General features: G+C 36.8%; 1 protein-coding gene across 3 annotated transcripts in view; it reads left to right on the top strand.

Moving 5' to 3' along the window:
• HEATR5A (HEAT repeat containing 5A) overlaps window positions 1-14966 on the top strand; it is a 73244-nt gene that overhangs the window by 13559 nt on the left and 44719 nt on the right. For all 3 annotated transcript variants that reach the window (XM_086750053.1, XM_086750054.1, XM_086750055.1), the window contains exons 5-11: window positions 3792-3900; window positions 4430-4579; window positions 4843-5014; window positions 6837-6997; window positions 10269-10524; window positions 11647-11802; window positions 12632-12882. In XM_086750053.1, coding sequence (XP_086606179.1) covers window positions 3792-3900; window positions 4430-4579; window positions 4843-5014; window positions 6837-6997; window positions 10269-10524; window positions 11647-11802; window positions 12632-12882 — 1255 coding nt within the window. The remainder of the gene's footprint in view (window positions 1-3791; window positions 3901-4429; window positions 4580-4842; window positions 5015-6836; window positions 6998-10268; window positions 10525-11646; window positions 11803-12631; window positions 12883-14966) is intronic.

The following is a 14966-nucleotide window of genomic DNA, read 5'->3' on the forward strand; positions in this document are numbered from 1 at the left end:
TATTTAGAAGTGTAGGAATGCTATACTTGTTACTATCATTCAGAACTATAATCACCATAGTATGCTTTCAGGTAGCAAACTGCAGCTGGTTTATGCTTTAAGGTTTTTTGTTCAGTGAGGGGACAAAACCAGCTTGCAGTACATATTGCATACTGCCATATTGAATAGACCATGCTTTACAGCAAGTTGAAGAAACCACTTGCTGCAAAAAAAGATGAAGGTGGCTTTTAACTTGTTTAGTAAAAGAAAAAAAAATATTTACCTGACGTGATGCATCTGAGTTCACTACCACAGGATACATAATTAAACAGAATATGGTAGGAGTAGATATTGTATGTGTGCATTAGGAATCGAAAGGTTAGAAGACAGGTGGTGATCTCCAGCCAGACAATTGAAAATCAGGCCAGAGAGAACACCAGCAATGGATAACAGAGTTATGAGGAGGCAGGTGTTTGAAAAACAAGGAGAAGGTAATAATACTGCTGAGAAGAACAGGAAAACAGACAAGTATAACTCCAGGTACAAAATACAGTTGTTATGTTTCTTAATCCATCTGGGAGATTAGATGTAGTTAGTTTGAAACATCTGAAATGTTTGTAACTAAACGCCTAAAGCCTAGCCAAGAGAACAAAGAAACATGAACTGTTATTGCAAGGTGTGAAACCAAATCTTAAAGTGCAGAAATATTATGAATAAACAATGCACATCTTTCAAAATAGTGAAGAAAAGTAAAGGTAAAGGTAGAGTTACTAAAACATGATTGTGCATTAATGTTACAGTATACAAAGCAGAGCAGAATCTATCTTCCCCCTTTGTTTCACATGCTAATCCTGTTTCCAGCAACCCAAGTGAAATTTGCTGAAAACAGATTTTTGCAAGAGGTCAGTTGTCTTTTCCAATACTGTAATATTTTTTTGTTTCCCTCTTACTCGAGTTGACCTCTTGTGCAGTCTTTTGAATTACGAATAAGTTTGATATAAAGGATCTTTGTCCTGCAAAGTAAATTACTGCTATACTACTGGCTCCTCAACAGTGTGATGCATTAACATTATAGTTGAGTTGTAGTGCAGGACAGAGCTTTGCAAGTCTTCCACCAGTGTGGCATCTTGCAGCCAAAGCAAGGAAGTGGGATGCTGTCAGCATAGCAAGGAGGGATGATGGAGTCCATCGGCAAAAAGGCAGAACTGGTGAAGACAGGCAGAAATGGCAGGTACGCAGACTCAGAAGGCAGAGAAGTAGCTGGGGGAGAAAGAGAGAGGGGGCAGTGTTCAGAATCCTTCTGGGTATGAAAACAGTGGTGAAGAGAGGAAACAAGAGATTAAGTGGAGAAAAAGGTAACAGTAAAATATAGTTTACTTGAAAAAAGGTTTGGAAAAGGGGTTTCTTACAGTACAGACACTGAGACAACAGGCTAAAGAAAAATAACTGGAACTACAAAGCTCTTTATTGAGTAAAATCTTTCATCTTGGGCTGCAAGTATATGGAATATTGGTGTTCAGTGAAGAAAGACTGCTTTTTTTCCTTCTTTTTAAAAAAAATCTCAGTTAGAGTGTTGTCTTTGTTTGCTGTCTGTCCTTATTTAGCATACATATCCATGTTGTCTGATAATAACGCTTTGCCATCATTGTTCACAATATGTCGATTCACCTGGAAACTCTTCTAAATACAGTTTCCTGTGAATTGTTCTCTTATCTCATAAATTATAATTTTTCTTCTTTCATATATGTGGAAGATGAAAATAATTTAGGCAAGCATTTTTAAAAGAACCTTTGTTAGATGTTCATCTCCTACTGAAATTCAATGTGGTGTGAATGCCACAGCAGATCAGATAAATAGGTCATACAGTGTGAATGTATCTTATTACTTAACTTTAAATTACAACGTTTTTAAAATATCCACTAGGGCTGTATTTAAACCATAAGCATTTTGATAGCATTTGGCTGGTCAGAAAACTTTCATAGCTGATCTCAGTGCTATTTTACCACATGTTTAAATATCTTCATTCTGCATTTTTGTTGGTACCTCTCCAAGTACAACTGTTAAGGCAAAATCTGAGAGAAAACAACTTAAATGTATGTTATATAGAGATGTATATCAAAATGGAGGTGTGCTGCCAGGGAGGAAAAAGTACAGCCAGAGAAGCTTTTCCCTGCAAAACTTGTATACATGTAAAGGCTTCCTTGGAAACTTCTGGCCATTGCTTGTGATTTGGCAGATAAAGTTACTCAATACAGTTTGGACTTAGTGAAGAAACATTTGTGGAAAAAAAATAGACGACTAGAGTCATTATACAAACCTAGAAAGCAGTCAGAAGAGCTTCCTAAGTTCTATTCTTTGAACTTCTGTAGAAGCTTAAATATTGATGTGCAGAAGCAGCTGGATTGTCATCTTTAGCTGGCTAGATGTTACTCATCAGAACGTATTGCCACCTTTTTGCTAGAAACCCCTGTTCAACACAGATTGGCTCTTTGGTGCCACCCTTCAGCACATAGCACTACAGCCAACCATGCAGGACCTTGCAGGTTATACCGTCGCGTTGTAAGGTAGTTCTGGCTCAAGGGTTTTTCCGTATGTATTTGTTAAATATTCCTCCTTTGGATTATGGTGTGAAGTGCATATTACTTAGTCTTAAAGCTAATTAAAGAGAGTATCTGTGACCGTCAGATGGTCAATTTAGTAGTGAGATGGTACAATTGTAATTTTATGCCAGTCACACCATGAACAAAATTAAAATCCAAGCTGTTGGTGTGTAGTGAGTTGGATAAGACCAGTAATGCAAAATGTTGCTTTAACAAAAATAAGATTTTGGTATGATAGGAGATAAATAATGTAGGTTTTGTTTTTCTTACTGTGCTTTGTCATTTAGGGAATTACTGTTAATATTTAATGCATTTTTCTAATTAAGAATGTGTTCAATATAAGATGTTAAAATTCTTTATGTGAAACTTGAATTCAGTTGGGGAATAAGGAAAATGTTCTTTTCTTGAAGGGATTGCTGGAAAGTGTTGCTCCATATTTAAGTAGGTCTGGCCAAAGAGCTGAAAACTGATTAAAGACATAATTTATTTTTTCCTTGAATTAATAAAATTAATTGGTTTAGTTATAGGTATGTCAATACTAAACCAAAGGAAAACGCTCTTTAATTAGGCAACTCTCTTTTTTTTTTTTTTTCTTTTTTTTATACTCAATATTTAGCAATTTTTACTTTTGCTAAAGGAGATACTGATGAGCACACAGATTCCAGTTGTCAGATATTTCACTTGGAAGCTAAATTCAGAATCTGTGTGCTGTGAAAAGGACATGGGCTTATACTTTTATTTCCTTCAGGTTGTTTCCTTATTATATATTATTTTACATAAATGCCAGAATTTTGATTACTGGACCATCTGCAGTCTACTATTAACATCAAGTTGTGAATAAACCTGTCCCTGGTTACTTCTACCAGCCTCTACGTAACACATGATGCAGGACATGCTTCATTAAAAATTAATGTTAAGATTTAAAGGTGGATATGAAAATTGTATTTCTGTTGTAAAATTTATTGGAAGATTGTACTACCTGAATTCTTATATTACCCAAGTTGTTTTCCCAACCCTTGTATCCGCATTTCTCCTAGAGCATGAATATGTGCCACAGACTTTTTTTTTTTCCTTTTGATAATTCATTTATATTTTTGTGACAATCTGTTCAGTTATTTTGTTGTTTGCCCATTGATTATGTTAGTTGTCTTAATCCCTTTCATCTATTACTGCATCCATTTTCACGCGTCTTTGGATTTGCTTTTGTTTTAGTGCTGCGGTGGTATGCTTGGGCTATTTATACAAAAAATTGGGAAGAATTTTGGGAAACAGTTTTACTGACTCCGTTGGGAATGTGCTTAAGGCAATGAAGAATGCAGAGGTATTGGAACAGCATGTTTAAAAAATGATTGGAAAAGTGATAGGATGTTTACTGTTGGTAGCTGGACCACTGAATAGGAGAAAGTGCATGATACCAAAATATGAAAAAAAAAAAGTGAAAAGTCATAGGATTAAAATAAATGTCTGAATTCCAAATAATTACTATAGAGTTAATGGATTATGACTATAAAAGGATGGATCATAGCTATTCTGAAGCTTATTTCATGAAAGAACCTGAGAAACTAGAAAATCTAATCGCCTTATTAATGAGAACGTTTTGCTTCAGCTTGTACTTCGCGTTTTGAGTTTTAAACTGCTTATGGGTACTTGCCAGCAGAACACAGAATTACTATTTCCACTTGGTTATAGTGTTGTAGAGTAAGTTGTCTGCCTTAACTCACTTCCGCATAAAAAGAATTCTGAAAATCTAAGACTCAAACCATTGTTTCCCTATTTCAGTAGTCAGCATTTTGTACTTCCAACGAGCTTAGCGTTACAAAACCTTGATATTTCCCTTTTTCGTTTTTCAGTCTCAAGGTCGTTATGAAATCATGCTTAGTTTGCAAAATATATTAAGTGGTTTAGGAGCTGCTGCTATCCCCTGTCATAGAGATATTTACAAAGCTGCCCGATCGTGTTTGACGGATCGATCCATGGCAGTCCGCTGTGCTGCTGCAAAGGTAAAGTGCTCTAAGAGCTGTTTTTATTAAGTAAACTCCCTAAATAAAATTCTGTTTTAATGGATGATGAACACAGCAGTAAATACATTGTTTGCTTATATTTATTTCTTTGATATTGCCTTGGCAGCAAAAATTAAAGTCATTTTAGTATGAAGTAACATGCTTGTTTTGTTAAGGAGGGCTCTGCATATTATGTAGCAAACTAAAATTTGTACAGAGTGCTTTTCCATGTCAAAACTTTTTAATTTCCCTTTTTTGCCTAGTGTCTTCTTGAACTTCAGAACGAAGCGGTATTTATGTGGAGTACAGACCTGGATAGTGTTGTGACCTTGTGTTTTAAGTCCTTTGAAGGTTCTAATTATGATGTACGATTAGCAGTTTCAAAACTTTTAGGCACAGTATTGGCTAGAGCTGTAACGTCTAAACAGTCAACAGGTAAAGTATGTACTTTTGTTTGCTGATTCTTCACCTGTAAAAATCCATCGGATGATCAGAAACTCAAATTCTGTTGAAGCCCAAAGTAGAATCACAATGTAAACTCCCTCTGGCTGTGCGTATCTCTGGCTTGGTCTTTTTTGTAACATTTTTCTTGCGAAGTACTGAGTTTTCTGTTGTGTTAACCTATACATTGTATTTATATTTGTACATTCATAAACAAGGAAATATTTGATAAGACTGGTTGGCTCTGTTAGAAGATTTTTATCATACGGAGAGAAAGTAGCCTCAAGAATTTAAAGGCGGTATTAATTTCAAAAGTGTAGAAAACACTAAGATTTAAAGGATTGTCCCTTTGTCAAATTAGAGTTAAGGATATATTTTCAAGCTGTTTTTCCACAATCATCAGTACTACATCTGGATTGTCTAGCAATACAAATGTGGTCAGAAGCAGGAACGAGCATACAGTTTTGTTCACTCGACAGAGTAACAGTTTTTGCTGAGAGACAGTACTGCATCTAACTGAAGCGTCCTGGCACAAAGCTAACATCTCAGATCTTTGGTGTCATTCAGGCTGAGTATTTTTGTTCCAGTCTTAGGAGACCAAAGCTAAATATTTAACTGTAATCTAAACGAAATACAACAGGATGCCGAGTAAGTGTGATTCAGACTCTTTGTTCTACTTTTAGGGCATCAGAGAAGATTTTCAGGGCCATAAGCAGCAAATGACAAAATGACATACTTTTAAGCCCAGTTTACTGCCTTTCAAAGTTCTTGAGACTTTATATTGGCATTGAAGACTCTGAAGGCTTGATTTATAAAGTAATTTTCTAAGAATCTCTTTGGAGACAATTTTTGTGTTACAGAAAACAATCAGCACTTAACTTTTCCCATTAAAAGTTAAAAACCAATAATACTCTGACCTCTTTATAAACTCAGTAGTTTTCTTTAATCTTTGTAAGCAATGTAGTTAGATATTCTTGCCTTAGCACTTTGGAAATAAAAGAAGCTCATCAGCTGTTTGGTTGGTTATTTTTAGAGGGAAGCACTGGTTAGAAACAAGTTGGAACCGAGTGAGACAGAAGCTAGGTGGAGGCTAGAATGGACTCAGGGAGAAGTGGAGGGAGCAATGCATGAAGAATTGCTTAGTCCTGAAGTTTCTGCTTTGTATCTTTGGTTTTTTTAATTTTTTTTGGACATGATTATCTTAAATCCTCTCACTTCTTTTCCCAATACAATACCGAATATTCCCAGTATTCCTGCAGAATAGGAACTAGGAATAAATAATTTTCCTAGAAGATTGTAAACATGTTCTCTTATTATTTTGGAGAGCTAATTTAATACTAAGGTGAGATGCTTTAAGAGACCCTGTTGCTGTGCCTGTATCTGGCTAGGCATAGCAGATTGGTAATCTACCCTGTCTGGCCTTTGTAGTAGAGGGTTGTCTTTGGCAGTAAGCTGGAATGAGTTAGAATCAGGGCTTTCAGGTGGTAGGATTAGGCCATACAAACCTTTTTGCAAAAGGAACTTAGGTCAGAACTTAGGTAAGCATAGGTATACATACTAGGTGATGACCTAAACTATTTAAAGATAGCTGAAGCAGAAAAACTTGAGAAATATTGTGGTTCACTGGAGCACTGAGTCCTAAAATGACTTAGTTTCTGTTGTGAAATCATGCTCAAACAATATTTAAATTTGGTTGTGCTACTGAATTTGTGCAAATGTTTTTTTTTTTCTAAAACAGTTAGAGTTGAAACTTTTTCTTCTAGAATGTGACAAGTTTTACAGAGCTATTTCTCTAAAGATTTACATCTATTCTTAGCATCCACCAGGCATAACTTCCACAGAATTTCTTTGGAAGAAGTGATGGAGCTATTGGGAACTGGATTTCTGCGCGGAAGTTGTGGGTTTCTACGAGCCAGTGGCGACATGTTGAAAGGGACCAGTTCAGTCAGCAGAGATGTTAGAGTTGGAGTCACACAGGTTTGAATTATGTCATTTACAGTTTTCTGAGGTTGTTAAACATTCCTATAATAACTGTTTTCCTCTCCATGTATCTCTTATTTCATCCTTTTTTGGCTCTGTGATGAAATATATGTAATTTAAAATAACGATTTACATCTTGAGTTATGCTAGAAAGAAAAGGAAAAAGATTTCTGATGTTGCTTATTGCTTACCTGATGGTTTGAAATTTTCAAAATTAAAGATGTATTAGTTGTGAAAGCTTCACGTGATATGAATTTTGTGTAAGTGATATAAATAAGTACTTTCCTCAAATTTTTAATTTAAAACTTAATACCTTATGTCTAAAAATGAAAGGAGGAAGTTAAAAGAATTCTTTGAACTTGGAATATTTTCCTTCTGTATAGGGACATTCCAAGTCCCATTCTGAAAAAAAATGGTTCTGCTTTGAGTAAGTGCATGAAAAATGCAGAAAACATGATTTAGTGGAAAAAAATCAAATATCTGTTTTGCTGTGTTTCAGGATGCTCACTGAGAGGTTAGAATCTTGTTAACTGAGTAGGACTGAAGTTAGACCATATAGTCCATGCTGGTAAAAACAGTATAAATTTTGCAGATGATACCAGATAGGCCTCCTGTAAATATTATCGTAAACGGCGTTTACATGCTAAGACCTAGGGATTCAAATGTTAAACCTGTGAATCAAGACTAAAGGTCATGATGAACATTTACATATCAAACAGCTGTGATTGTTTTAATATGTTACAATCTCGACAGCTATTTTATGCATCCCCTTTGCCAGTAAGGGAATTTTTCAGTGCATTTCAACTTCTGCAGTGCAAAAAAAAATCTGTAAATTAGCTTGAGTTACAAATAGAAGCTGCCAGACTTTGCACTGAAACGGCTGGAAGGTGCTCACAAATTGTATTCTATGCTCAGATCATGCTGGGGGAAAGCATTAACTTGTGGCAGAGAGACAGAAAAGCTGGGGAACAATAATACCTTGACAGCTATTTGCCTAGAAAATGTGTGCCAGACTCCTAGGGTGTTCTGTATACATGGTGGTTTTATTAGTTTTCCAGGAATAAATATTTCAGTTCAGTGTTTTGACTGTTTGCCCAGAGGGACCTTGACAGGCTGGAGAGGTGGGCCCGTGCCAGCCTCATGAAGTTCAACCAGGCCAAGTGCAAGGTCCTGCGCCTGGGTCGTGGCAATCCCAGGCACAAATACAGGCTGGGCGGAGGATGGATCGAGAGAAGCCCTGAGGAGAAGGACTTGGGAGTGCCGGTGGATGAGAAGCTCAGCATGAGCTGGCAATGCGCCCTTGCGGCCCAGAAGAGGGCTGCATCAAGAGGAGCGTGGCCAGCAGGTTGAGGGAGGTGATTTTGCCCCTCTACTCTGCCCCGGTGAGACCCCACCTGGAGTACTGCTTCCAGTTCTGGAGCCCCCAACATAAGGACATGGGCCAGCTGGAGAAGATCCAGAGGAGGGCCATGAAGATGATCAGAGGGCTGGAGCACCTCTCTTATGAGGATAGGCTGAGAGAGTTGGTGCTGTTCAGCCTGGAGAAGAGGAGGCTCCGGGGAGACCTTGTAGCGGTCTTCCAGTACCTCAAGGGGGCCTGCAAGAAAGATGGGGAGAGGCTGTTCAGTAGGGCCTGTTGTGATAGGACAAGGAGTAATGGTTTTAAAATAAAGGGAGGTAGATTTAGATCAGATGTTAGGAAAATATGTTTTACAGTGAGGGTTGTAGAGCACTGGAACAGGTTGCCCAGAGAGATGGTGGATGCCCCATCCCTGGAAACGTTCAAGGCCAGGCTTGGTGAGGCTCTGAGCAACCTGATCTAGTTGGGGATGTCCCTGCTCCTTGCAGGGGGATTGTACTAGATGACCTTTGAAGGTCCCTTCCAACCCTAACCATTCTATGATTCTATGATTTTTGGAGGCCTTCTCCTTTTCATGCAGTTCTGTGTTAAGATAATAATACCTGTGCTAGATGATACACTCTAACTGTACCAGAACAGTTAAAATAGTGAATATTTCTATAAGAAAAACTTGAGAAATTATGCATATATCAGTGCCTGTAAGTAGAAAATGCTTGCAGTTATAAAATGTATTAATTATGTGAATTGCAGCTTATTGTAAATTTAAAAAATAAGAAAAACATTGAAGATAGCTTTTTACATATGGAAGAAGACACAGTTGTTGAAGACACAGCCGGGTTCAAGATGGCAGTATGACTCTTCACAAGTCTATCCTGTTAAATTCCTTAGTTTTCAAATCTGTAGAGCAGGAGTGATGTACTCGTACATTACGAAGCCTGAGTAATATTTTTCAAGAGCTATTAGATGCTAACAAGATCTAGCAGCACAGTTTCTCCGTCTACAGTACTTCACTTTCTTTTACGTGAATAATTTTGCTGTTAATATTAGAGATGAGCCAAAGTATGTATGAGGCAAACAGAGAAGTTCGTTGACATGAGTAGTATTTGTGAACTTACGAAGAATTTTCTGTGTTTATTTGCATATTCTTATTTCTTGTGGTTCCTTTTCTTGGTGGTAGCACATTTATTCATTAAAAAGAATCTAACACAGGCACATGGAAGGCATTTGTAAGGGAGCGTATTATGTGGCAAAATAAATGGTCTTGTGGTGATTAGGTTTGTAAAGTGACTCTGCATTCTTTCTCTTTGTTGTGACAAACACAGTCTTTTTATGGTACCTCTGTTGCAAGGCAAACAGTTAAAATTCATTGAGATGAAGAGCAGTGCTTGGAGGCTGCAAATATTCTCTAATTCAAAGCCTAAAATAACAAAATTCTCTCGGGGTTATGGGTTATAGTTTTTTAACATAGTAGTTCTTAAAATGCATTCATACATTAAATTTGAGTTCCATGTGCAGAATGTTAAATAGCTGGAAGCTGTTGTTCAGTGAGACCAAACGCAATGTTTTACATAACAAGTGCCTGTGCAGGGTAAACTGCCATTTCTCACACTCTGGAATGAAATAACATGGGCAAGCAATTTGAATTAACTTACAGTCAAAGCAGGTTGCAATATTGCTTGTAAAGTTAGTAGTTTAAATTATTTAAATAGATCCAAAAAACCTGAAGCCACCTGAAGTGAGAATGTATGCGATTTATGGATGCATAAATGTATAAATAATCTGAGTTTAGTGGTGTTCTGGTTGTGGCAATGTGCAAAGATCAAAAAAAAATATGTATGTGGGATAGCTGGAGGTGGTTTTCCAGATGATTTTGCTCTAAAATATGACTTTTTTTCTAATCTCTTCCAGGCATATGTGGTATTTGTCTCTACATTAGGAGCACAATGGCTTGAAAGGAACTTCTCTGCCTTCCTTTCCCATATTCTAGATCTCGTGTCTCAGTCTCATCCTAAGGCTATTCAGAGTCAGATGGATGCTATCTGCTGTCGCCGCTGTGTTTCATTTATCCTTCGAGCTACAGTAGGAGGCCTTCTTGGGGAAAAAGCTCAAATTGCAGCTGCCAAAGAGATTTGTCAGGCCATCTGGAAACTGAAGAAAGTTGTGGGTATGGATCTAACAAGATTATCCATTTGAGCTCTGTTTTTCCTTTTTTAAGTGATTGTCCAACTTCTAATCCAGAGACTGCAGAAAAAGAATATATAGTGCCTATTTATTACCATAATAATGTAGAGGGCTTTTGATGGACTGCTTTGTTTTTAACTTGGGCTGGTTATTTGTGTGTGTGTCTGTGTCTCTGCATGTGTGTACTCACACAAGTGTAAATATCTTTTTTTAGCACTTCTTCCCTGGCAAATATCATTTTAACCAGTTACAAATATAATAAAATCATAAATATATGCAGTAATAAAATACAGACAGTATTGTAAAATAAGTTAAATTGGCGGTTAATATATGTCTAGCCAGATTATGCCTTGCTGTTCAGAGCAGCTGACACTACTGATGCTTCAAAAAAGAAGCATTTGTTCCTAATTGACAAAATGAGCATTTCTCCTGAAGAAAACAGATCTCTTGCATGATAAAGTCTTGTACACAGCTTCCAAGAAAAGCTGCTGATCTCCCACCATTATCCTTGTAGGGGAAAAGAAAAAGAATGCTGGGCATAACCAGTCACCCCTGGTGTACAGCTGCATACTGTATCCTAGTTAGACATCTTGATGTTAAATGTCTAAACTGACAGTCATTTGTATCTCAAATATAGACTTTAAAAAACCTCCAGATTTTTCCCTCTCTCTTTATTCCCCACCCCCACAATCTCGCTCACTTGTTCTCACACTATTTCATTCTTTTCTTCCCTTTCTTTTTTCCTACTATGTAGTAAAATCTGGCAAGTTACAACAAAGCATGATGTCTTCAAGTCACTTTCCATGAGGCTGAGAATAGCATGCTTCTTACTAGCCACTGTTCAAAGAAAAAATTTTAGTAGTTTCCATTTTATCTACCCTCCTGCCCTCACAGACATTACTACCCTTTTTATTTGAGTAATGGAAGTGTTCTTGTCTCAGTGAAGGTAAGCCTTTATGAAAACAGTTTGGTCAATAATAAAAATGGTAACGGTAAAAGCTCACTTGGTAATATAGACAACTTATCATAGCAAAATCCTTTTTCTGATCTGTTTGTTTCACTTTGGTAATGATTTCATGGGGATCTTCCTATATTATGTTATCAGATGCTGCAATGAGTGACAGTAACTTGGAAACAAGAATTAGTACAACAGAAGTGACAGCAAGTCAGCATGTGCTTGTGTGTGCACTCCAGGAGCTTGGAAGTCTCATCCATGGCTTAGGAACTACAGCAGCACCCTTACTACAAGACTCCAGTACAGGTACAAGCCCCAAATTATTTTGTGAACCAGAGTACAAAATATATTCCTTTGTTCACTGTGATCTTCTCTGATTTCTTATGGCTAGGCTGTAAATTCTTTCAAATCTGTTGGGATCCTTTGGGGGGAAAAAACCCACGCACACAAACACAAAAGAAAAGCCCAAAAAACCAAACAAACAGACAAAACCAACCAACCAAGCAAAAAAAAAAAAAAAAAAAAAAACAAAAAACCAAAAAAGGAAGAGGGCAAGTTGGCTACTTTACATGCAGTAGGAAATCTTCAGGCATTGCCCAAAGAGTTCTATATCTTCTCCAGCCTGCACTAGTATGTTAATTAAAAAAAAAAAAAAATCAGTATAAAATTTAACTCCATTAAAGGTTGTATTTAAGTCCAACACTTCGTAATGTTTATAGTAAATTAGTTTGATTGAGCTGGGTATCTTCATCTACCTTTGTTGTTTTCATTTAGCTGCAGTGAGAATATATATATATTTTTTAATGGATTCAAGTGGACATCTGTTTCTATTGCATGGATTTCTGCTTCCTTGAGAATACTTACAGATGTTTTCTATGCATGTTGGTGAATAACTGCATAATATGTTAGATTTTCTCCATTTTGTTACTTTTCATTCAGGATAACTTTTCTTGAAAAGTATTGAAGTATTTAAATTTGATAAGAAATATTTCACAATAAAAATCAATAGTACTTTTCAAAGAGAAGTACAGAAACTGGATAGTGGTACGTTCATCAGTCCTCTTTATACATTTTTTGATTGTTTGACAATCTGCTTGCCTACTTCTTAAGTGTGTTTATGCATTTTTTTTTTCAGGAGTTCTGGAAGCAGTAATTTCTGTCATTCTTCATCCCAGCATTTCAGTTAGACTAACGGCAGCTTGGTGTTTACGCTGTATTGCAGTAGCGTTGCCCTCCTATGTGTCTCTACTGTTGGATCGTTGCATTGAACGTCTTAGTGCATTGAAATCCTCCCCAGAAGCAGTAACTGGCTACAGTTTTGCTGTTGCCGCTTTGCTGGGTGCAGTAAAACACAGCCCTTTAGGAATTCCACATGGAAAAGGAAAGGTATGGTCTGAATATTTTACTTATAAGCAGTTCTTTGATATTTATGCAGCAGTATTTGCATGTTTTCTTTGTGACATGATCACATAACCAGGTACACTGATGAGATATTTTGTTTCCTCAAGAATAGGATTTTGAAGCATACCATAAATCAAATAAGCAAGTGTTTTCCTCATATGTGTCTGGATTGTGGATTTCTCAGGAAGTGTCACTAATGGCTTTCCACTCATACTGCTACCTTTTTCTAATGGAGGAGTTTGCTAGCGGAGAGGTCTCTTTGTTGTTTTGGGACAGAGATCAGTTCTGTGGAGCTGTAAGGACTTAAATGGAACAGACTAAGGAAAGGTTTACATGGAGAAAATGTTTCTTGAGTAGACTTAGTTTTTTCAGAATTTGAAACTAAATTTTTTATAGCAAGATCAACCCTTCTGTAGTTCTGGCCCCATTTGACAATGGTTTAAATTAGAAAGCTGACATTTCAGCACTGTTAATAGTGAGAAAAGGCTACTATGAAGTCCATACACCTGAAATGTATCAGACTGTGACAAAGGAAAAAAATCTTTCTTTTATAAAAAATAATTAGAAGTATATATACAGATTTGTTGCATGCTGTGATGTTAGAAATAAGTTTCCTTGAAGGAAACTCATTTAACCAAAACCCATTTAAGCCAAATTAGTATTTCCCAGGCCCATCAATGACCCTCCAGTGTACAGTTTAGTCAGTGCTTATTCCAATATCAGCGTTTATGTCTTATCTTGAAAATCTTTGGTCAAGTCCAACAAAATCTTTAATCAAGCCCAACAGATACACGCTTTCATTTTACAGAATTTAAAAACCAATGTCTTACATTAATGCAGTCTAAGGTACTTGTACCAATCTCTCCACTAGCACAGATGGGATATACTGTGCTCTGAAGTTTTAGGGGTATGCAAATATAGAAATACAGACCCGGAGAAGAAGCGGTTCCTATCTCAATGCAAACTTTATCTATGGTGTTACTCACAGTTGAAAAACCATGATGCCACACAAATATCAGCAGTACACGCTAATTCTCTGCATAATGTAGAAATTTAACATTTTCAGTTCTGAAAATATCTGTTTTGGAGTCAGTGGACATTGGAGAAGTGGCACACTTTGACACAAGGACTGTGGGTTTTTTTCTTGTTATTACACCATTTTAAGATGAAAGGAATGCTTTAGTACATTAGGAAAAGTGTCCCTTGCAGCAAGTCCAGCCCAGCCTTTCAGCATTGTTGAGTACTAACAGTTGCATGCCACTCCTTAACAGACATTGCTACTCAACATTCAAAGCCCCAACTGCTGATGCAACAATTTCTAAATGTAAAAAAAAAAAAAACAAAACACAAACCTGTTTTCTTAGCTGTTAAAAACTTTTCTTCATGATTACTGAAAGACCATGGGGAGAGAACAAAAAATTGTATTGTTTGCCTAGTTATATAGATAAGAAATGCCATTCAAATACTATACACCTAAGCCAAGCTAAAGTTTCTATTTATCAGAGAAACGTAGTGCTTTATAAAGATTTCTTTTAGAGGAATAGAATAGGATGAAATAGGGCCAGACGGAGGTATGGGAAGGCACAGAAAAGTGTGGGAGAAACACGATATTCTGTACTAAGCTGGCAGGGGGGAGAACAGAGGAGTTACAGAAGCCCTTTTTCATTCTCTCCTAGGAACACTGCCAAATTCCAGACTGAGGAGCTGAGAGAGACCAATGTTAAATAGAGCAGTTTTGAAAAGGAAATATCAAACATAGCCAGTAGTGACCTGGACAGAAGCTGTTTTCTGCTAACGCATTTTTCTTTGAGATAGTGGTTAGAGTTGCAGGTGGAACCTATTCAAGAGAACAAAATAATTAGTGGGTTTGTATATATTCAGCATTCCGTCCTAGTGCTTATACTTCAGTTCCAAAAAATCCTTCCAAAATAAGACATTTCTCCTAGTACATAGAGAGAAAAATTGTCAGAAATCATTAAATGAAATCCTTTCTAGGATGCCTGTTTGTCAGGTAATTTAAGTGCACTAAGCTGTTAGTAATTTTTAGTAGTATAATTTAACAAGGGTGC

The sequence above is a fragment of the Chlamydotis macqueenii genome, chromosome 5, assembly GCF_036417535.1.
Source record: "Chlamydotis macqueenii isolate bChlMac1 chromosome 5, bChlMac1.mat, whole genome shotgun sequence".
Taxonomy (NCBI): Eukaryota; Metazoa; Chordata; class Aves; order Otidiformes; family Otididae; genus Chlamydotis; species Chlamydotis macqueenii.